The sequence below is a fragment of the Callithrix jacchus genome, chromosome 1 (assembly GCF_049354715.1).
Source record: "Callithrix jacchus isolate 240 chromosome 1, calJac240_pri, whole genome shotgun sequence".
In the NCBI taxonomy this organism is placed as follows: Eukaryota; Metazoa; Chordata; class Mammalia; order Primates; family Cebidae; genus Callithrix; species Callithrix jacchus.
The window spans coordinates 66,856,687-66,881,758 of NC_133502.1; the positions used below are offsets into that span (position 1 = coordinate 66,856,687).

At 36.0% G+C, this 25,072-nt stretch overlaps 1 protein-coding gene and 1 long non-coding RNA gene across 8 annotated transcripts in view; one reads left to right on the forward strand and one right to left on the reverse strand.

The window, feature by feature from the left end:
- FNDC3A (fibronectin type III domain containing 3A) overlaps positions 1 to 25,072 on the reverse strand; it is a 212,131-nt gene that overhangs the window by 71,146 nt on the left and 115,913 nt on the right. For 5 of the 6 annotated variants that reach the window (XM_035297891.3, XM_035297894.3, XM_035297901.3 and 2 more), the window contains one exon: positions 5,169 to 5,245. In XM_035297891.3, the coding sequence (XP_035153782.1) occupies positions 5,169 to 5,245 (77 nt within the window). Of the gene's footprint in view, positions 1 to 5,168; positions 5,246 to 9,455; positions 9,570 to 25,072 lie in introns of all 6 variants that reach the window. The other variant, XM_078357623.1, reaches the window with a different exon arrangement.
- On the forward strand, positions 597 to 9,613 carry LOC118153483 (uncharacterized). 2 transcript variants are annotated; one of them, XR_004742697.3, is made up of 3 exons: positions 597 to 792; positions 7,078 to 7,157; positions 9,476 to 9,613. It is a non-coding gene; the product is annotated as an uncharacterized LOC118153483 (long non-coding RNA). The 2 variants fall into 2 exon arrangements; XR_004742698.3 differs by having other exon boundaries at positions 597 to 771.

Consider the following 25,072-nt stretch of genomic DNA (forward strand, 5'->3'; position numbering starts at 1 on the left):
GTTGATGTTCTAAAAGTATTTGTTAAATGAATGATATGATCAGAAATATATGTGTTCTTTTAGCTCTAACAGAATGCTACATTTCTTTCTCCCTCTCTTAACACCACCAAGCTATTAGGGTTCTGTGACTCTCTCAATTCCTACAACCTTTGCTTCCTCTCTACTTTTTGCAATCTACTTCTATGGGCTCGCCTTGAACCCAGAACTATTCCAACTTTAAGCTCTTAAACAATAATACAGCTTAACTTTGAGCTCTGAACAACTCTGAGTTCTTAAACAATAACAAGACCATTCAATCAACGGACATTTATGTATCTACAAACATACACATCAGTATGTGTCCATAATCTCTCCTTTCTCTCCAGTTCTTACTATCTCTCTTCATTCTCATATAAATCTCATAGGTCTCCCCAGTTTATATTTTCCCACACTCCCCTGCCCATCCCTTTTGGCTGTTTTCCCCAGGAGAGAGAGAGAGAGCAAGAAGACTGAGACCAGACTGATTTGCAGAATCTTTGAGAAACACACTGACCTCACTGCTGTGTGCCATCATAAAGGCAAAATGAAACAGCAAGCACAGCTCAAAGGAGTAACCTGAAACTTTTTCTGAATTCAACGCAGGTTCCTTCCCCATGTTATGTGATCTATAATTCCTTCCCTGTTAGGCACTCTTTCATTAACATAACAGCCCACATTCTATAAAAAACAGTTGGAGCCATTACAAGAAAGGCAGAAGAATATCTGATGTTGCCTTTAAGGAATCCCATTCAGGTAGCGTATAAACTTCTATTGGTAAGTTATTAACTTCATCACTGAAATATCAGAAGTGTTATCCTAACCTGCAATACAGTGCTCTTAGGGACTCTAAGGCAGTATGATTTGCCAGTGAATTAAGTTCCTTATATGCCTGGCAGCACTTGCTTTGTGTTTAAGATTTACAGTTGTTTTTTTTTTTCATTTCGTCATTTGATAACTTAGTTCCACTGGCACATATTTCTGCCTCTGTGCAGTATGTCAATTTCTTAAAACTTTCCTTATTTGATAAACTGCAATAATAAAGCTCATTAAGGTTCTGCCTAAATTAAGGACCAAACAGGCCCCAGAAATGGCTATGAAGCTTATTTATGTGTAAAGTACATAATCTTGGTGTGTAAACTATGTATCATCTTTTCAAACAGTTTGCTGCTTCTGAAGCTTTTTTTCTGTATTTTTTTAAAAACTACAGTCTGGAATACAAGTGCAGAATGTGCAGGTTTGTTACATAAATATACCATGCGCCACGGTGGTTTGCTGCACCCAACAACCTGTCATCTACATTAGGTATTTCTCCTAACGCTATCCCTCCCCTATCCCCCAGCCACCTGACAGGCTATGGTGTGAGATGTTCCCCTCTCCCTGTGTCCATGTGTTCTCACTGTTCCACTCCCACTTATGAGAACATGCGGTGTTTGGTTTTCTGTTTCTGTGTTAGTTTGCTGAGAATGACGGTTTCCAGCTATATCCATGTCCCTGCAAAGGACATGAACTCATCCTTTTTTATGGCTGCATAGTATTCCATGGTGTATATGTGCCACATTTTCTTTATTCCGTCTATCATTGATGGGCATTTGGGTTGGTTCCAAGTCTTTGCTGTTGTGAACAGTGCTGCAGTAAATATATGTGCACGTGTCTTGAAAGTAGAATGATTTATAATCCTTTGGGTATATACCCAGTAATGGGATTGCTAGGTCAATGGTATTTCTGATTCTAGACCCTTGAGGATTTGCCATACTATCTTCCACAATGGTTAAACTAATCTACACTCCCACCAATAGTGCAAAAGTGTTCCTATTTCTGCACATCCTCTCCAGCATCTGTTGTTTCCTGACTTTTTAATAATTGTCATTGTTAACTAGTGAGAGAGTATCTCATTGTGGTTTTAATTTGCATTTCTCTAACGACCAGTGATGATGAGTTTTTTTTGTATGTTTCTTGGCCACCTAAATATCTTCTTTTGAGAAGCATCTGTTCATATCCTTTGCCCACTTTTTGATGGTTTTTTTTTTTTCATGTAAATTTAAATTCCTTGTAGATTCTGGACACTGGCCCTTTGTCAGATTGGTAGATTGCAAAAATTTTCTCCCATTCTGTAGGCTGCCTGTTCACTCTGATGATAGTTTCTTTTACTGTGCAGAAGCTCTTAAGTTTAATTAGATCCCATGTGCCAATTTTTGCTTTTGTTGCCATTGCTTTTGGTGTTTTAGTCATGAAGTCTTTGCCCATGCCTATGTCCTGAATGGTATTTCCTAGGTTTTCTTCTAGGGTTTTTATGGTTTTAGGTCTTACGTTTAAGTCTTTAATCCATCTTAATTTTTGTATAAGATGTAAGGAAGGGATCCAATTTCAGTTTTCCGCATATGGCTAGCCAGTTATCCCAACACCATTTATTAAATAGGGAATCCTTTCCCCCATTGCTTTTTTTTGTCTGGTTTGTCAAAGATCTGATGGTTGTAGATGTATGGTGTTATTTCTGAGGCCTCTGTTCTGTTCCATTGGTCTACATATCTGTTTTGGTATCAGTATCAAGCTGTTTTGGTTACTGTAGCTTTGAAGTATAGTTTGAAGCCAGGTAGTGTGATGCTGCCAGCTTTTCCTTTTTGCTTAGGATTGCCTTGGTTATAAAGGCTCTTTTTTGGCTCCATATGAAATTTAAAGTAGTTTTTTTCTAATTCTGTGAACAAAGTCAATGGTAGGTTGATGGAGATAGCACTGAATCTATACATTACTTTGGGCAGTATGAACATTTTCACAATATTGATTCTTCCTATCCATGAACATGGAATATCTTTCCATTTGTTTGTGTTCTCTATTATTTCCTTGAGCAGTGGTTTGCAGCTCTCCTTGAAGAGGTCCTTCACATCCCTTGTAAGTTGTATTCCTAGGTATTTTATTCTCTTTGTAGCAATTGTCAATGGGAGTTTATTCATAATTTGGTTCTCTATTATTGGTGTATAGAAATGCTTGTGATTTTTGCACACTGATTTTGTATCTTGAGACTTTGCTGAAGTTGCTTATCCGCTTAAGGAGATTTTGGGCTGAGATGATGGGGTTTTCTAAATTACAATCATGTCATCTGCAAACAGAGACAATTTGACTTCTTCTCTTCCTATTGGAATATGCTTAATTCCTTTCTCTGGCCTGACTGCCCTGGCCAGAACTTCCAATACTATGTTGAATAGGAGTGGTAAGAGAGGGCATCCTTGTCTTGTGCCAGTTTTCAAAGGGAATGCTTTCAGCTTTTGCCCATTCAGTATGATAATGGCTGTATATACATATATATACCTCCTGACCTCAGGTGATCCACTCACCTTGGTGTCCCAAAGTGCTGGGATTACAGGCATGAGCCACTGTGCCTGGCAAACATTATTGAGTTTTTCCACTTTTTATTTGCCTCTCCCAATAAGAATATGAGCCACAGAGGGACATGAGCCTTTGCTTCTTTCAGTCATGGACATATTTGAAGCACTCCAGACTACCTGACATATGTAAACACTCAATATATATTTGTGGAACACTTTTGAATATAGGAACTATAAGAATTCATAATCTTCTCAGGAAAGAGAATTAACAAACAGTTTAACAAGTTTATGAAAAGAGGAACATATGTATTAATAATATGCCATGAAAGACCAAAGGGAAAAGCACCTGGAAAGGCTCAGGGAAAACTGCTACCAGAAGCTCACGATGAAGTGAAATGAAAAGGGTAGGAGTTTGCCACAAAAAATAAAAAGCAACGGTACTGTAAGATGAAAGAACAGCAGAAAACCTGTAAATGCACTGAAAGAACATGTCTTAATCATCTTTATATCACTAGCTCTCAGTACAGAGCTTAGTACACAGTAACACTGAATAAATGATGAACTGAACTATGATAGAGAACAGTCTTCACATAAGAGAAGAAAGACTGAAAAGGTGGAACAGAGAAGTAGGAAAAAAATTCAGGGCAGCATGATGTCAAGGAAATCTGCAGTAAATCTTATCAGTGGTGCCAAATTTTTAGAGGTCAAAGAAGACTAGGCTAGAAAGCAGGCCTTTGGATTGGGTACACAGTGGAGAGCAGTTTTAGTAGAATAATACAAGCAGAATGCAGACTATATCAAGGAGTCAGTATGCTAAACAAAAGCAGAGATAGTTAGTAGAGATCACTCTGAAAAGCTTACAAAGTAATTTCAATACATGATCTCATCTCATAATGAAGGCACTGAGACTTAAGGAAGTTGATTTGCCCAAGACCATATAGACAGCAAATGTTTGAAATAAGATATGGACTCAGCTTTTTGACTCTAAATCTCATTCCATTCTCTCCTTCCCAGCATGCTCTTCTTTTGCTGTCTTTCATGTGATGGTATACTTCATAGAGTGGACAGAAAATCCACCCCAATATCCCACCACCACTACTCTGGCATAATTAAGGAGGAAGTAAGAGAGGGCCTGAAGAAAACTTCAAGTGTAAATTCTATGCTAGGGAGAGAAATTGATTATTTCCCAAAACAGACTGAGGCAATGAGTACAGACTATATAGAATCTCAGTAGTGGAAGATACTGAACACCTGCAGATTTCACAGTATAATTCAATTTGCCTGTGTACATTAATTAGCTATACTTTTAGCTCAGAGCTTCCCAGCCATTGTGCATAAAAGGTTACAGGTGTATGGAGACACTGATCCCTCATCCCTTAGGGTTGCAGATCTAAACTCTTTTCTATTGAACACAGTATGCCATACAATTATCATCAGTGTCTGAGATTCATGGTATGAATAAAGTTGGAAGCATTGTCTTGGGTTACATCTAAGCAAATGACTAAATTAAAAAATGTTAGTGTAGGCACCTTTACAACTTAAATATTATTTTTATTTAGTCATATATTTAGGGAGATAAAACTCTAGAATAAATTCTCTTTTGTGACTTAATACCCAAAGACAAGGCCAAATGATGGAAGTGTTGCCAATATAAATTTTTCTTCCTTTCCAAATGTACTAAAATAATTGAAATAAATAAATTTATCATAGATACACAACACTGAGTAAGCCTCAGTAATTAAATGGTATTTTTCACCAAAATCAAAGTCAAAGAGAATAACATTATCACTATTATATAAATATGAAAAGAAAAATAACATAAAAACATACCTGTGGGGCATATCCAGGAGGCACATAGATAGGAGGCACAGAACCATTTGGAGACATCATTGGAACCTGAGCAGGACCTGAATGGGTCACAGAAATGATTTATTATTGCTTATCGAGCTAAAGTTAAAAACAATTTCAATTACACTTTGAATACTTCATCTAAACACTCAAGCCAAAAGTAACATTTTTATTTAAAAAAATTCAGATGATTGACCTGTTATAAAAATTTGCCTTGTAAAGGGCACAAATTACCCTTTACCTACATTTGTGTTTCTTAAACTTGCCAGGTAATAATAATAATAGTTGCTGAGGGGCTTTTAAAAAGATTAACAGTCTCTCCTAGAGATTCTTATTTAGTCAATGGGGTCTTGAATCATTATATTCACTTTACAAATATCCCAGGTGACTCTTATGATAGTTTTAAGTTTAGAAACATTGACTGGAGAAAAATCAAACTAAACTCTACATACGAAATCAACGAAAAATACGAAGGGCAAAAATTTCAAAGTAATAGGGACATAATATAAAAGCAAGAGTTAGAAGCAGCAAGAGGAACAATAGTTAGAAATTTGGAACTTGCTTTGTTAGGGTTAAAATACTTGTGTAAGTGTGTGTCACGTCTATGGGGGCTTAAGAACAAAGAGAAATGCCACATGTGTATTTATCCAAAGGAAAAAAATTTTTTTTGTTTCTCCCACTAAAAAGTTCTAAAAAAAGAAAATTCGGCTTCTTTCATTCTATACTTCCTTTCACTTTTATGGTGTTAGGTTTTCCAATTAACTTTTGTAACTATTATCTCTAGTTTACCTTCTCTTTTAACCTTTCTGGGAACAAAAGAAGCACTTGGAGAAGGTGTTTTATTCTTTCTAGGAACTAAAATCTTAGTTGCTTTATATAACTTAAAAAAAAAAGTCTCTTACCCCCTTCAGTTCCTTTCTTCCTGTAACTTTACACTGCAGTATCCCCTCTCATGCCCACTGGTTTTTAATAACTTGAAATGAAACCTTTTCAAAGAAATTACTTATTTCTAAAAGAATATAGTACAAAAGTCTGATAAGGAATGTAAAGGGGGAAGGATCTCTTTTATAAGCAGAATTATAATCTACCATTATATAATGACTCTCAGCTATAAAAGAATGAAGGAGGAAAAAACGTAATTGTAGGGTAGAAAACAGTTAACGTTGTTACGATACATACTTCAGAAAACCAGAATAAAGGGCATGGAGGTCACAGCAAATCCAGATTACAGCCATTCTGCCCTTTCTAGGGAAAGCAAGGGGTGAGGGCAGAACCATACAGTGGTGATGGAATTAGGGCCAGGGAGATGAGAGAGCTAGGGAAAAGAAAAGAGAATATTTTTAAAAAGGGGGTGTAAGAGGGAAAATACTAAACAGTGGTAAATAAAGTGGGAAAAATGGAGAAAAAAAGGGGGAAGCACAGAGAGGAGAAAGGCAAGAGGAGGGAGAAGGGGAGAGGCGAGAGGTAAGAGAGGAAAAGGCAAGGATAAGGAAGGAGACAAGAGGCAGTAAAGGAGAGAGTGAAGAGGAAGGCAAGAAAAGAGAGAGGAAGAGAAAACAGAGGATAAGGGGGAGGATGAACAGTGTGGAGAAATGGGAGAAAGGCGGAGGGGAGAGAAAAAACTGAAGAGGTGGAGAGGGGAAAATAAAGTAGGGATAAGACTACTGAAGTGGTTGAGAGAAAGTAAGAAGTGTTTGTGTAGACTACTAAGTTACACTATTTAATATCTGGCTGTGAAAAGAACTTTCAACAAGATACTCTTCCCATCCAAAACAAGCCCACCAAATACATGAAGTTGTCCAGAATATTATCTTAATTATGTATAGCTAATACTAACTTACTATGTGCCAGGCCTCTGACATATTTTTTCTCCTCATAATCACTCTAACAGGCAAATATTATCATCATCATCTCCATTTTCTAGATGTGGAAATTGAAGCACAGAGAGGTTCAACTCCCCAAGTGGCAGAGGTGGGATTCGAAGCCATGTAGCTTTATTTCTAAGAATATATCCTTACCACATTGTTAGTAAACATGATAACACTACGTATTATTGGCAACTGATGTAATTTGAGGCTTAAGAACTATGCTCTAAAGCATCTAAGAAAAATTAAGGCCTTTGTTGTCTTAACATCCTTATAACATGAGAGAAAGAATAAAATTTTCTTAAGTTTAAGCAAACATTACCTATGAATTTACTGAATAAAACTTGTGACCTGCTTTATAACTCTAGGCAGTAAAGCTTCATGTAAAACTTGCCTTTTTGCTTCTATATTTTAGACTCAAGAGAAATGAAAACTGTTTTAAACTAATGCTGCTTTACCTTAATTAGCTAATTTATATAAACCTACAGTAAACTAACTTCCTAAATCCTTACAGGTGGCTTAGATATTATTTATAATATGTGAAATTCAGCTGAGAACTTGACAGAGAATTCATTGAAAATCACATTTGTAATCTTAATAAAGGACATTAACATTGCACTTTTACTGTGGGTCCCTTCATAAGCTGTCAAATTTAATCCTTAAATCAAATCATTAGAATAGGTGTTTTTATTTTGCCATCAGAGTAATAAGTTACTGCTAATTACATTTAAAATAGTAAAACTGATTTGCTTCGAGTTGTCCTCCTTTTATCAGAAATATAAATATGTATGTAGTCAGAATTCAAACTATATTATATATATATTATATTATACTTTGATAGCTGCTACAATAGTTCATAATTTGGCAAATCAAAATTCTACTTTATTCTTTAATTACATCTAAGTGTGATGCTGAAAACAAAACAAATGTAACCTAAAGTATCAGCAAATATAGGTGTAGTCTAGGAAAAAACACTTATAAACTTACTTCTTTATGAAGTAATCATTTCACTCTAGCAAGTACATTTTTTTTTTAATCCTGAGGCAGAAATGGTACATGGTTAATTTTTTTTTTTTTTTTGGGGGGGGGGATGGAGTTTCACTGTCACCCAGGCTGAAGTGCAGTGGCGCAATCTCGGCTCACTGCAACCTTTTCCTCCTGGGTTCAAGGGATTCTCCTGCCTTGGCCTCCCGAGTAGCTGGGATTACAGACATGTACCACCACGTCCAGCTAATTTTTGTATTTTCAGTAGAGACGGGTTTGCTATGTTGGCCAGCCTGGTTTGAACTCCTGACCTCAGGTGATCCACCTGCCTCGGCCTCCCAAATTGCTAGGATTACAGGCATGAGCCAACATGCCCAGCCAGATTTTTTTTTTTTTAAAGACTATTGGTACCATATTTAATGCCTAAAATATTGTTGTGAAGTGACAACACTGAACGCAAACTCCTAATGTATAAACATAATAATTACAAGTATCAATGTTTAGAATTACAGTATTTACAGCATCTCATGTCTGTTGTTATTCCTGGGTCAATCGCAGCAAAACCTTAAAGCCTTGCATATTTAATGATGCGAATGTTTCATTAGCTCCTCAGTTCCAACAATACTGTTTAATTTAGGAAGTAACAAGATTAACTACAAACTGACTTAAATTTTTATGCAATGAGGGAGATTTTGTCCCAAGGAAGAAACTAAGTATGTTTCAGATCATATTGTCAAATGTATACCTGGCACAAGAGTAGCAATACCTGAACAACTGTGGATACACCTAGCAGCCTAGAAGCTCCTTTATAATCTACGTGATTTGAGCATGATTTACGTCAATCATGGAGCTATTAAGGGTACATTTCCTATTTCAAAAACCTGCAGAAGAGTAAACAATTCTAACCAATTGTCTTAAGAAATTAGAGAAGCTCCCCACCCCAGCTACTTAAAAAGTGCCATCACTGACTTAAAATAGATATTTCATCTAGTATAAGTTAAATTCTTCTTTATTTTTCCTTGTTAATATATATTCATATTTAAGTTTTTTAAAAAAATAAAATTACAAATGTATCCAGGAGTTTTAATTCTTAAAATGCAACATGCTCCTGCTGTACTACACATTCTCTTTATAAGCCAGCTTTCACAATGGCTTCCAAATAATCTGATGCCAATTTTCAGATTTTAGCTCTAAAAGAAAAACCTAGTAAAATAAAGATCCTAGAATGGAATATTCTGTGGAATATAAAATTAAAAAGTAACTCTACATAGTCTATCCTTTCTGTAAGTACATGGCAACAATTTAAAATATTTTATTGCGATTATATTTGGCATCTATTTTAAAAAACACACGGCATGACTTTAAAGTAATACAATGCTGTCTTAAAATAAAAACAATGTTCAAAAACAGCAAATCTTACCACTCATTTTGTTTTTACAGTAGCAGCAGAGAACAAGAAAATCCAACAAGGAAACAGCGTAGTTACACGTTAACAGCTTTAATTGGAGAACGGTCTTTTTTTTTTTCCGCAAAGCTGTAAGAGGAAAAGATCCTTTGACCGAGTCACGTGATAGTCATCACGTGACCTGCAGTGACCCGGGAAAAGGGGAAGAGGAAAAGAAAGCAAACATTCCCGCTTGCAGCGTTTCTGATACAGAAAAAAAAATAATAATAAATAATTTCTACTGCTGCTGCCCCGAATTTGACCATCTTTCAGACTTCCTTATGAACCAATTCAAAAGTTCATCAAGGTATACCTTTCAGAAATATGTATTTGATGTAAAATGATTCTTTGTGTTCCCTTTACTTCAATAACACCACAAATGCTTTCTTCTAATTTTTTATTCATGCAGCCTACTGCTAATTTTCATTTAGAAAATTTGAGAATAATATTTATTAATTTAAAAGATTCAGTCTGAAATGTCAGAGATATGTATAAATGTCAGAGACAATTGTATATAACATAATTCTCCATACTCTATCCTTAAGGAATATCCACAATACACAAATAATTGTGTACAGAATATAGGTGTGATAGCCATGTGTCTCAAGGGTGGGATTTATGTTTCAGGCTATTTGCCTCTCAACAGAATAAAGGCTACCACTTTCACTGTTGGTTTTCTTTCTGATTTTAAGATTTAACCTGAACATTAAACATTTAACAGTGCATGTGCTCAGCAGATGGCATTCTTTTTTTTCTTTTTTTTTTTTTGAGACAGAGTCTCACTTTGTCACCCAGGCTGGAGTGCAGTGGCGTGATCTCGGCTTACTGCAACCTCCACCTCCCAGGTTTAAGAAATTCTCCTGAGTAGACGGCATTCTTACTCATATCCATGAATCTGCAAAGACAGCCCCAGGTGCAGGTTCAGAGTTCTTTATCCAAAAACAAGTAGAGACCAGAAAAGTGGCCAGAGATGTCCAGTTACAACACGGAAAGAAGAATAAGAATTTCTGGAGATCTTTCATTACTTTATGGAGCTATGTAACTTCAGAGGAAATTTATCAACAGCTAACACAAAAATACAGCTAATGATAATGATAGTGGTTTGTAACAAGTTGTACAGTGGCAAAAAAGTTAATTTTGGTATTAAAAGATATAATAACAGCTTCAATATTTATTAGCAAGGCAATTTACTGCTCTTCTCCTTTCCATGACAAGGTTAATCAAAATCATAGCATTGTTATGAGAATGAAATCAAATAAATTTAAAGTACTGCTCTTCTCCTTTCCATGACAAGGTTAATCAAAATCATAGCATTGTTATAAGAATGAAATCAAATAAATTTAAAGTACCAAGTATACTTGTTGATGATACTCAGTAAATAATGGTTATAATATGTAAAAATATGATCAGTGTAAGTTTTCAAAAAATAATCACATAGTGCAGAGTATGTACTAGGCATCATTTGCAGTGTTTTACTTGGATTAACTCTCCTAATCCCTAGTAAGTGAAGTGGGCATCATTTCCAGGTAAGAAAACTGAAGCAGAGTAACTTGCCAAGGGCACACAGTGAGGCAAAAGCAGGATTATTTAATAATAAGGCTATACTTTTCAAAAAGCGTAAACTATGTTCAAAGGCCCCGTCTCAAACAAAGGTGGAAAAGAACTGGCAAATAATAACCTAGAGAAATAGATCTTAATAAATACATGTAAGACACCCCAGAGGAGATAAGACAGTAAGGGCCTATTCTTACAAATGGGGAAGGGTAATTGTTAACTTCAAAATTCCTATGAAAAGGCAGGGTTGCCCTGAAAAACAAGACCAAAGAGCAAAGAGTTTCCTGCTCTCAACAGAACCTACTCATAGATGCTAGACCCAGCCCCTCTGTAAATCCAACCATGCCTCTGATCTTCAGCCTCTAAACAAAAAGCAAGCCTCTGTAGCCCACCTCATTTTGGCTCACATTTGCAGTAGAGTACACAGCTGTATTTCCATTTCTTGACTGATTATTTAACTTATCATCTCTTTTCAATCCTTTCAATTGTGCTCATTAGAAAGTTTTTTCCAGTGTAAATAAATTCCCCTATATCCTCAACCTTTTTACTTTTTCTTGTGTTGCCTTGAAATGAAGCCTGGATGTCCTTTACAGCAGTTTCCCCAGCAGGCCCCATGAGCAGAGAATTCCTGTCCTCTCTTGAAGCAGTGTTGGTAGTCTCCATATACTCCAAGGCTGCTTCCCATCACCACTGTTGTTCCTGTTTCATGCTAAAGTTTCTTCTTTCTTGAGATCACAGCATATGTTCACACAATCCTCTATCCCTTCTCAATGCTGTAAGGCTGAATCCTCATTTACTAAGAACTCTGGCGTTGTGTTCAGTTTTGTTCTCTATCCCAACTCTTTCCCATCAGCATGACTTTAATGTCCAAAATCTAGGCTTAAAGTTCCTTGAACCTGTGTCTTTCATTCTGTTTTTAGTAACCCATGTTCAGAGATACATCCTGGAACTTACTACTTAAAACTCCACTATCTCATCTTTGAAATCTCAAACTTTCATGTGGCCACCATATCCTTCTTTCATCTCTCCAGTTTTCTTTTTTCTACATTTGTTCTTCATAGTGATCTCCCTTTTCTCCTGATCCAACATTGCCTTCATAGCCTTATTTCCTTTCCCATCATGTCTTCCTTTGACTTCCCCATCCCCTGAAAATCTCCAATTTCAATTAATCTTCTCTTCCACCTGTCTGTAGAAATCAAGCGGTACTCAGACTCGCATGTTTATAAATTTAGTATCTTCACAATCTTAACTCAGCTGTCAGCACTGCTCATGAATCTATCCCTGGTCAATTGCCTATCCTGTTTTCTAAGGTGATTATAAAAGATTCTCATTACCCTTCAAGAGCCCTCCTCAACCTTCAACCATATCTTGAAATTCTACTCTGAATGTTATTTAACATGGAACTGAACTTTTGAAGTTATGAAATTGAACTCAATGTCACAAACTTTTCTCATTCCTTTCCTCTATTTGCAGAAGCAGCATTATTCCTTCACTAGATCAAAGGTATCTTTCCTATTTTACTCTTGATCTGATCTTCCACTTGGAGTTGGCTTCACTGGTCATTTCTGTCCTGTGTGGTATTTTTATCTTTGCCTTTGTTCAACCTCTTTGAACCATTCCATCTGTGCCCATAAACATGGTACAGTTTCACATATAAACCACACATTCCATTAATCTCTAACACCTTTTTTCTGCCTCATACCATCTAGCTACCACTCTTTTCTCAGCCAAACTTCTAAAAATTAATACTAACAGACTCTATTTTCTGACCTTACATTCACTTTCACATTTTAAATAAAATTTTGATTATGTAGTATTTGATAAATACAAAAAAAACAGTGCAAGTCATTAAAGCAACTACTTCAAACCCACTATCAAAGCCAAGAAACAGGCCATACCAACACTGTTGCATCCATGTGCTCCTTCACCACCTAATTCATCACTTTGTGCCACTCATGCTGTCTCCATTATCTGAATTTTAAGTTTATTGTTACGTTTCTTTTAAAAATAATTTCCTACAAAAAATCACATATATCCCTAAACGATACTGATTTGCTTACTTGAGTTTTATAAAAATTATGAAGTGTATAGTTTTCAGTAACTTGCCTTGTGTAATATTATTTATAGGACTTACCTATGTAGTTTCATATAGCTGTAATTTCCTCATTTTCATTTATGCTTTTGTGTAAATAACTACAATTTGTTTATTCTGTCATTATCTTTTAGGTTCTTTTGAGTTTCTGTTGTTGTTTGTTTGTTTTTGCTTTCATTCACTTAACAAACATATATTGATTATCTACAATGTGCCAGATACTGTTCTGGACACTAGAGGAAGAAAATAACGACATGGTAAATAAGTAAATCGTATTCAAGTAAATCACAAAGTAGGTCTGAAAGCAATAAATGCTATAAAATAAAAAACAGGCTGGGTGGGCTTCTTCATGCCTGTAATGCCAGCACTTTGGGAGGCCGAAGTGAATCACTTGGGCCCAGGAGTTCAAGACTAGACCTGGCAACATAGTGAACCTGTTTCCACAAAAAAATCTCAAAAACTGAGTTGGGTATGGTGACACATGCCTGTGGTCCCAGCTATTCAGGAGGTTGAGGCAGGAAGCTTGCTTGAGCCTAGAAAGCTGAGAAACAGCAAGCTGTGATCCTGCCACTGTACTCCAGCCTGGATGACAGAGTGAGACACCTTCCCAAAACAAATAAAACACAGTGGGGTAAAAAGGATTTTAAGGGAGGAGACTGAAGTTTGCAATTTAAAATACAGAGATCAGTTTAGGTTTCACTGGGAAGGTGACATTTGAACAAAGACTTGAAAGAAGTGTAGGAGTGGGCCATATGGATATCTGAGAGAAGAACATTTGACAAGAGAAGGAGCAACTATAGTGTAAAGGCCCTAAGGGGGAACACGACTGGCATGTTTAAGACTTAACAAGGTCACCACTGTCCGCAGAGCAGCACAAGTGAAGGGGGAGAAAAGGAGTGAGGTTACAGTGGTTAAGAGGAAAATGAGTTATATTTTTGGGGGCCTCATAGGTCACTGTATGCTTTTACTTTGAGTAAAATAGGAGCCATTGCTGGATTTTAAAACATGATCTAGGCCAGGCACAGTGGCTCACGCCTGTAATCCCAGCACTTTGGGAGGCTGAGGCAGGTAGATCACGAGGTCAAGAGATCGAGACCATCCCCGGCCAACATGGTAAAATCCGGTCTCTACTAAAAATACAAAAATTAGCTGGGCATGATGGTGTGCACTTGTAGTCCCAGCTACTCGGAAGGCAGAATCAGGAGAATTGCTTGTAACTGGGAGGCCAAGGTTGCAGTGAGCCAAGATCACACCACTGCACTTCAGCCTGGCAACAGAGCAAGACTCAGTCTCAAAAAAAAAAAAAAAAAAAAGATCTAAATTATATTTTAAAAATTCATCATCTTAAATATATTTCTGGTAAGAACAAAGTACAACCATTTTACAAAACTGTCAATATCTACTAAAGTTGAACATATGCATACTCTGATCTAGTAATTTTACTTTTAAGTGTATAGGCAATGGAAATGTTTACATATAACACCAACCAAAGGATATAATTTAAAACATTCATAGCAGTATTAATTTTAATAGCACAAAAGTAGATGAAGCATATTTGGAGATGATTAGGTATTCAAATTTGGACATGTTACATTTTAAATGTCTATTAGTCATCCAAATGGAGATTTCACCTAGCAAGCAATTCACTTTATTATTCTGGAGTTCAAGGAAATACCTACCTAGTCCAGAGATATAAATTCCAGAGTCTTTGGTAGATAGGCTTTAAATCCATGAGACTGGATGACATCAGCAAAGGAATTAAAGTAGATAAAGAAGACAATCTAATGCTTTAGATAGGAGAATGGATCAGAATGCTGCTGCTATCTGTATGTCTCTCAGCCCACATGTGTAAATGTTTATTTATGGTATATACCTAAGAGAAGCAATGCTAGGTCTTAGGATTTTGTGAATGTTAATTTTTATAGGACAGTGCCACATTGTTTTCCCGGTTATATTAATTTATATTCCTTTCAGCCAGGCATGTATAAGAGGTTCCACTGATTCACATTCTCACCATTACTTGGTATTTGGATTTTAAAATTTTTGCCAATCTTACTTTGATATTATTTTGCCTTACCCAGTCCATGTTTTCCACATATTCTTCTCCTGGGTAGTCTTTTTTAAAAAAATAGATTTGGAGGAGTTTTTGGGTATTCTGGATACTAATTCTTTAAGGTTGTGTTGGTTACAAATATCCTCTTCCTAGTTTATGACTTATTTTTCATATATTTTATGATACACCAAAGTTCTTAACTGTAGTGGAGTCAAATTTACTCATTTTTTGATAGTTAGCATTTTGTGTGTTTGTATCCTAAGATATCTTTCTCTACTCTGTAGTCATGAAGATACTCTCTCTTTATTATTATTTTTAAGAGATTATGTTTATCCTTTCACATAAGTCTTTAAGCATTAATTTTGGGGTGAGGTATAAGGAAAGGATCCGATTCCATTTTAATTGAAATGGATAACCAACATCCTAGCAACTGTTTCTTGCTCCCTAGGACATGTCTCTTACTTTTTGTGGGCAGGACAATGCAATTAAAATTGTCTTGTAGAAGATCTTTTTTTTTTTTTTTAAATAAGAGGATGGTCCCCAGAGCATCCATTCTATCAAATGTAAGTCTCCAAAATCACATTTCAACCTACTATAATCAGGCTTTTTTCTGGGCCACTCTACTGAGGCTGCACTGGCACAAAAGTCACTGAGATCAAACTCTTACTTACCAAATTCAACACTGCTGACAACTCTTAAATATTCTTCTTTCACATCTGAAATACTAGTTTCTCCTATTTTCCTTTGTACCCCCAGTCACACTTTTTCAATTTCTTTAATGGCTTCTTGTCTTCTGATCTTCCTTAAGTGTTTGTTTTCCTGGGAGTTTTGCTCTTGGTCCACTTCTCTTATTCTACATATCTCTCAAGATGATCTTATTTACTCTCATGAAAGAGTATCATTCTGCAATGTTGGGATTCAGTTCCCATGAGACGACATTTCTCTAGGTTCTTGGTCTATCACTCCCAAAAAGTGGGAGAGGAGACCATGGCACACTGCGCAGTAAATGCTGGACTCAAAAGTGTTTGTAGAAAGTGATTTATTTAGGTAGAGACAGAAAAAGGAGAAGGAGAGAGTAAGAAACAGTTAACTCTCACACTGAGTGAGAGAATCCAGACAGGTGGAATCCAGGAGAGGTAAGCAGCTTCCACACTGAGTAGAAGGGAATAGAGAGAGAGATGGAATTTAGGAGGGGAAGAAAGGCTTTCACGGGAGTGTGGAAGGGGACTCCAGTGAGGAAATCCAAGAGACAGAAAGACAACTTCCACAAAGGAAGTGTTTGTGGAAGGGGACCCAAACATGGAGTCCAAAGGGGTGTGGAAGAAGGGGACCTGGGAGGAATCTCCACCTTCTCCAAGACCTCTGGCCAACAAAAGGAGTTCCTCAGAACTTCCACTGGAGTAACTGACTTTTTGTTTCTTCCCATGCCTTTGAAAATTAAAACAGAGACTATTAAATCTCCCAGATGGAGAGAGATGGGAGAGGGGGCATGGCACTGGGAAGTTCTTGCCCTTAAAACTACGCTCCCTTGTGGACCCGGAAAGAGAACACCTTCCCTCAATTCTGTAGCTCATCCAGACCTTTTTCTTGAGCTCTAGATCTATAATACTTAATTTACATAAAACTCAAAACCAATTTTTTTTTATGTAGTCACTCTGCCTCTGTGTTTCTCATGATAAGTTAATCTCAAGACAGAAATGTGAGCATAATCCTAGACTCTATTTTCCCCTTCATCTCAACTTCCACATCATCTATTTGGAAGTTCTGACAGTTTTATCTCCTAAATATCTCTCAAATCCATTGCTATTGCCTTACCAGCACTAGGTTCTTTCTAGAACTATTCCGTATTCTCCTAATGGGTCTCCTTCCCCCCCAGTCCCTAGCAATCAATACATCGCTCACACTAATGCTAAACTGATCTAAAAAAACAAATTTCATTGTATCTTCCTCTGCTAATAACCCACAGACAATTCTTTATTGCCTATGAGATAAAGTCCAAATTCTATACTGTGGCCTACCATGCTTCCGCATGAACTGGGTGATGCCACTCATGCAGGTAAAATATCAGTGTATCCTTGTCAATTCTGTGTGAACCACATTTGTTTTCACTGGGATCAAAATGTCTTCAAGCAGAATTTTGTTATTATTGGGCTATTTTATCATTCATTTTATTATAATTTGTCATATCCTAAACATAAGGCAGCATAAGGTTGTGATGAAGAACATGAACTCTGAGCTAGCCCATCTAATTCTAATGACAGGTATGAGAACTTGCAAGTTACTTAACCTCTTTGTATCTTAGTTTTCTCACATGCAAAATAGAAATAATTATTCTACTTCATAGAGATATTATGCAGATTAAATGAGTTCATATTTGTACAGCACTTAGAAGAGTGTTTGGTATACAGTAAGTGCTTAAGCAGTGTCACCTAAGCACAGTCCTAGTGCCTGTATTGACAAGCCTACCTGAAAATCAGTGGTTCAGAAATGGTAATTTGTTACAACGTTATGAAGAAATCCAAGCAATTGCTATGACATGCCATACTATCAATTTAAGATAACTCTCTGCAAAATACTTAAGACAATATTATAAAAATAAGCAGGTATATTTCTAAGTTTGCTAAAACGGTCATATAATTAGACAAGAATGGGGAAATGAAAAATATGCTGGCCACTGCATAATACATTCCTATAAACTGTAATCTTCTCAATGCATCCTCTGTGTTTATTCCTGTAGAAAAATTATTTGACTGATGTATATACTCAAATTAACAAGGTTTTTAGTAACCTTGTTTTTTCCTCACTATAATCGAAATATCCTTGAATGTAGTGACCATGTCACTAATGCACCCTGGGGTTTTTTTCTCACTATAACCAAAAAGTCCTTGAATGTAGTGACCACATCACTAACACTGAGCATAAGAACTCTGTTGCAACTGGGAGAATAGTAGGGGTATGAAGTTAAGTCTTGTTAAGTTTTGTTAGAAGGATATTGAAGGTAGGAGTCAATATGGCCTAAAGCACACAAAAAGCACTGACATTTGGATGGAAAACCCAACACGATAGGCCCTAAATATCAGCTAGTTACATATAACAAAGCAAAATGTACCTAAATTTAACTCACTGAAACTGTTGAAAATAAAGATCCTAAACTGTTTCTTGTAAGAAGGGATATTATGTGGAAAACAATCAGTGAATTACTTAGTAGCTAAATCTATTCCAAAAGACAATTTAAGGTAATTTAACATATACATAGCACCAAAACCAAACACAATCCATGACAAATTGAGGAAAAAGGAAAATTAATATAGAAAAAACAATATAAGTAAGGATTGAACTTAAAAAAAAAAAAAAAAGCTGGGCTTCCATCATGCCTGTAATCCCGGCATTCTGGGAGGCTGAGGTGAGAGGATTCCTTGAGCCCAAGAGTTAGAGACCAGTGTGGGCAAAATATTGAGATTTTGTCTCTAAATAAATAAATAAATAAAAATTTTAAGAGGAGGGAGGCTAGTCTTATGCTCTTACTAGAGGATGGGCCATAAAAGCTCTCTGCTTTGTGTAAGCTGAAACATGTTTAAAATTAGACACCAAGGACCACACTGTCAAGTTGGTTAAGTTAGTTCTTCCTTTTTGCTGTTTAAGTATGAGCTTAACACTCATACTTAAGTATGGCTCACACTGCCTTACAACATGATTCCAATGATTTGACTTAAAAAAAAAAATCTAAAACAAGTATAGTCCAAGACGACTTCCATAAATGTCTAACTTTTAGCAACATGTCCTCCAAAATAGCTGCAAAATAAACAGCTACGACAGATGAATCAGTTGATTTGCAGAAAGGGATTGTTCGCTATAAGGCAAATTAAAAGTAAAAAGAGTTGATTTTGATTTATTTTTTCCTGGCAATAAGTAAACTGGATCAGCTGTTTATTAAGGCTGCTGTTAGATTATAATAATGTCAGAGTTATTTGCATGTTCAAAAATTTAAAAGGCAGACTCATTCAGCTAAACAAAGAGTGGTTTCAGATCACTAAGACTTAAATGGATGGGATGTGAAGCGCATACTTGTACTCTTCAACATATTTTTATGTAGTACTTCAAAAGACTGACTAACCCCAACTCTGACCATGGCTGATTCTTATGGCAGTATTAAGGTGCAGGTTCTGAATAAGGATCTAAATAATGTATGTTAAACTCATACAGCTTGGAGCTTAATTGACACATGTCTATAGAGTCAAAGAACCAAGGAAAGATCAATGAAATCTGCAACTAACCAGGTGCCCCATGAGAGGGAGTCTATTGCTGGGGAGTGACTGACAATGAAATGTGCAAATAATCTTAGGGAAGATAAGGGGAGTGAATAATTAGAAACTATAATTTTGCTCTTGAGCACAAATCAAGCCTTGTTTCTTCTCCTTTTAACTCTTTCTCATTTGCTCACCCAGGTTTTTCCTCTTTTCCCTTTCAGGGACCTTAGCCTGCATATCTCACCACATAGTCACCACTTTTTTCTCCATAATTTTCCCCTTTACTTATGGATTTAACAAAAGTCTTACTTTATATTATACTTGCTAATAGGAAAGCAATGTGAGGATCATTCTAAGGCCAAATATGTTTTGGATTGATATTAGGGGTGAGGATGCCTGGATAAGGTTGGGAGGCTAGATATTAACCAGAAAATGATCAATACAGACAGTTACCTGTGTTCTAAGTTAGTATTTCCCAAACATTTAGATTTATGTGCCAGCAAAATTTCAAAACAAATTCTGGGGATTCATTAACCAACTTTTCACTAGGACAAGTAAAGACATTAAAAGTTAAGAACAAATTAGGAACAGACAGAATAAAGTCTATCCTATGTTGTCATATCAATTCATAAAGAGAGGATACTGTAACTTCAAACATATTATAAAAGATTTTCAGAATTTAAAAAAAGTCTTAAGTCAATAAATTTAACAATGAAAAATCACTACATTGTCTTTATTATTCCCACTTCCTAGACTGATGAAATTTCCCTACATCTAGGGATAAGGGTTTGGGAATAACTCTTAGTGGTAAGAGGGACAGGGATTTACATCTCATGCTGGCTGAGCTCTGGTGATGGGAAGGAGGAGGAAACAGAGCAGAGGCAGGATAATTATATTATCATCATCCATAATTTGGTATATTTCTTTATTGACTGATATATTTTAATTAAATTGAGGGAGATAAAGTAACAAAATCTATCTAAAAATAAAATGTTTTATTAAAAAACACATATGCAAGTACACATTAAAGAGTATTTAAAGGTATTATTTATATTGAGCATCTGAATATTTGAGTAATATAAACAGAAAAATTATTCTTAGTACATATGTATTTTAACTTCTTAGCTATATTTGTCTTTAATTCCTTATCACTGGTATTTAATTGAAAAATTTCTTCTTTCAAATAATCTTAATATTTTAAAATAAAATTGCTTATAATGTTGTATTTTATGGTTTATAAACTTAAGGCTGCTGATACCATCAATTGACTCTTTTCTGCAATATTTTAAGACTACAATATCTATATTAAGAAAAACTGTTCCTAAGGTACTATCTGGTAAGCTGGGAGCATATTTGCTAAGTGGGTTTTTTAGGTGCTATCTGGTAAGCTGGGCGCATATCTACTAAGTGGAGGATATTCAGTTCTACTTTGTTTCTTATTGAAATGTATAAATACTTCAAATATTTTTACAATATTAAGTACTATAAAAACTTTAAATATTTTTACAAATCTCACTGCATTGTCTTTATTTTTCTTTTGCATGTTTCACCAAATTTAGACCTTGTTTTTGAGCTCATTTATTGCTGAAAGGGTCTGTTTACTGCAAAATAAAAAAGGATTACCAAAAAAGTTATAGATTTATACACTACAATAAATGATAAAAATCATTTCAACTATTTTTTTTATATATTCAGTAGCAGAAATATTTAGATTTAATATGCAGCATATTTATTTATGTAACTTATATGCTTCCCACTGGTCCTTCCAATTGGTGCCCTGGTGACATCAAGTGGCCAGCAAAGACAGCAGCATCAAATACTTCTGCCACTACCACCAGGAAACTTAAAGTAATTAGTCCCCAGTCCTCTAAATCGAAGCACACTTTCACTGATTTTTTTTTTTTTTTTGAGAAAGAGTCCCACTCTATTACCCAGGCTGGAGAGCAGTGGTGTGATCCTGGCTCACTGCAACCTCCGCCTCCTGGGTTCAAGCGATTCTCCTGCCTCAGCCTCCTGAGTAGCTGGGATTACAGGCATGCACCACCATGCCCAGCTAATTTTTGTATTTTTAGTAGAGACGGGGTTTCGCCATGTTGGCCAGGCTGGTCTCGAACTCCTGACCTTGTGATCCACCTGCCTCAGCCTCCCAAAGTGCTGGGATTACAGGCGTGAGCCACCACACCTGGCTCACTATTAAGACTTGCTTCTGTCAAGGGTCAAGAAGAGAGAATGATTTATTTTGGTTGTCTAAGATTTAACCAAAAGTTAAAGTGAAAACTCAAGATGGATGAACTACTTACTAGAGATCAAGGCATAAGCTGGAAATTCAAAATGATGGTCAACCAAATTATCACAACTTATTTTTATGAACTACTAATAATATTGTTTTAAAAGTGATAAATCTTAGACAAAAGTTAAACCAGTTAGATATCAAGATGAGAGGCAAAGACCAGAACTATTTAGACCATTTGGGACATACGGTCTCCCTACTAACAGGGGTGCTTATTTATTAAGGCTATCAAACACCTGGCACATTTATTCATATGAGGCAGGCAGTCAGTGTAGGTGTTGATCTAGAAACTCACCAAGCTGGTGAGCCAGAACTTGGGAAAAGAATAAGGCAAGTTACAGAACAAAGAAAAAAGATCAAGGTGATTATTCATGCTTAGATGTTTTACAGATCTTCCTTTTCCTTGGAAATTATTCTTTTTAAAGTTTGGAGTAAGAAGAATGCTTAAATTAGGGGCCTAAGTATGATTCAGAATTGTGGATAACTTCATTTATCTGTGTATAGGTAACTGAAGATTTCTGATTAGATTTGCAGCATAATTAGATGTATTAGTGATAAACACTAAGTAGAGTAAGTTTGAAGAATGACTTATGGTTAGAATCTACCTTTAGCAATAAATTGAACTGCATATAAATAGAAAACTTGAAGATGTGTTTACCAAGCACCTGTTTCTAAACAAATTATTTTTAGTGCACTTGTTTAGAACGCTGCAAAGGCTGTGATATTAATGTGCATGCATGCAGCAGGTTGTGAACATTACTATTTTTAGTATCAGCCTAATGTGAACAATGATGAATCATTCTTTGTTATTCAAGTGGGAAAGAGTACTTAGGATTTACTGCAGCACATTAGGTTAACTATGTCTCAATAACTGAACATCCACACTTTGACATCACACAGGCAGTGATACGGATCAGTGACGCAAATCCTGTCAGGATCAAACATTAAGGCCACAGAGATTGAAAAAAAGTGCTCAAGTGACAAAGCAAGCTAGTCATCTGTCATGTAAACTGCATTAAATCAGTACTGCTAATGTCAAAAAGAGCTGCACTAGCTTCTCTTTTTATATAATAGCTAAAACTTTTTAAATTATAGATTGCCCTATGAGAGACTCTATATTTAAGTTTCCTCACAGCCTCTGTGGTTTAAGATCTGAACCCTTAGAAACATGTCTTAAGGTTCTACTGGCCATATGAATTATCTATAAAATGGCTTCTGTATCTAGGATTTTTAGACTATCTTCTGCCAAATATGTTGTCATTTATTAAGCATTTTATATAATATGCTGTGCATTATAAAATATCATTTTGATTCAGATTTGGAGCACTACACTATGGCCTTACAATTCACTGCAATTTCAGGGTCTTCTTCCCACTGTCATTTCTTCTTTGGGCCTGTAATTTTTTAAATTGCATTAGTATTTTGGGGCATCAAAATATTGATTTTTTTAATGATTACAGCTGGATTAGAGAAGATGCCTTATGAGTAAGCATATGTATAAGGTTTCAAAATATAATATCTTTGACTTAAACATACCCACACCTAGTTGGAAATCTTTTTTACTGTAACAGGAACAGAACTTACTCCTGGAGGCTTGACACAGAATGTTCACATTCTGCTGTAGTTTCTCCTGAAAAGAAACTAGGCCTGTACACTTAAAGCATTACCCTTCCTGTTAGTGGTGTTCTAAGACTGGCACTTCCCAGGGGAACTGGAAAGCCAATGGGAGATCAAAGCTGGAGGTATCTCTCATTCTATCATCATTACTCTGACACAGACTAACACAAAAACATGCCAAGGGCCTTTTCCCATACCCTCAGGCTCTTGCTTTGGTGGTGTTTTCTCAACCAATGTTGTTTCTTAAGAAAAACTGTTTAGAAAAATTGTGAAAAAGCAAGGGCTTTCCCTCATTCTTTGTTTTTTTTAATTGCTAACCAACTAAAAAGTATCTGGAAAATACAAAAACTGCTGAGACAGTTGTTCTCACAGTTCTTTTTGAATGTGAAATTTGTAAATCATCCTAGTTTCTTTTCCCCTCCACACTGAGTCCCCAAGCCTCATTCTTATTACTACAGTTTTGGTTATCCTGCTTACAGTCCTTCAGTGGTTCCCTGTTCCTTTCAAGATAAAATGTGAAATCTTTAGTGTGGCACATAATGGTATTTGTAAAGTAGCATGTATTTTTAGTCTCATTTTCAGACACTCTCCCATGTGAGTACATGGGAGGTGAGTACATGAAAGAGGAGCTTCACCAAGCTACCTCTCTCATCACAGCTTTTCTATTTCCTCTAATCTCTCTGTGCTTGGGCTTTGCACATGTTGTTCCTTCTGTCTTGAAGACAGTTTTTCTAATTTTTTTTTTCCTTCTGGCTAACTTCTACTTCTTCAAACATCATCTTTTCCTAAGCACTTAATGACTTCCCTATGCTTGCTCAGGTACTCCTACTTGGGCCTCCCACATAAATTCCATCATAGCACTTAGCATTGCCTTCTTTGTTTTATCTGTGGGTTACTTTTCCATCTGTCCTACCAGGCTGTGAGGCAAGGCCTAAATCGTTCAAGTAACTGTCAAGAATTAGTTGTCCCTCAGGACAGGAAAAGGCATTTAGAATCAATGCTTTCTCCAGGGAAAAGAGCATACATACATTCAGTGGCTGTGTTTTCTGTGTTCTAGCAAGCGGCTGAACATAGAAAACTAGGCATAAAGAAGCAAGAAATTTTAGGACATTAAGACTAAAAATAATATTAAAATGTTGAAATATGATGCTATTTACTGTAATGATGAAATAATTTTCCAAAAATATTGAAGGATTACATGAGAAAGTAGAAAGAGATGTCAAAGAAAGAACTCTGTTAAACCACAAAGAGTGGAAACTGGATTTGATTAAAATTCATTCTTTAAAAGTGAAGGAACATCTTCAAATAATGGTATCACATGGGTTTTGGGATCAAAGAGTCCGATGCTAAAATTATGACTCTAGTAGAGTCATACTTTCAACCTCTGGAGTCATAGAGAAAATAACATACCTGTAAAGAAATCCCGTCCTGCAACCATTATATTATTTTGTGATTCTTATGGGTAATAGTGACATATTTGGATGCACTCTAATCAAAGACCATAACCACAGTCAGGAGTACAAGTCACACTTCTCTAGATATAGGAAGAAACTTTCTGAAAAATGAAATTATGCTTAGTGCTTGTTGCCATAATGGAGAAAAACTTTGAGAATGAATCCTAGATAAGTTGCAGAAGAATCCTTTTTCTAGCTCTATATATCTAGGTAGTGTCTAAAAATCACATCCAACATGTTGTCAAACAAACAAAGGACCCAGGAAAGATCTTTTCTGTTTCCTAGA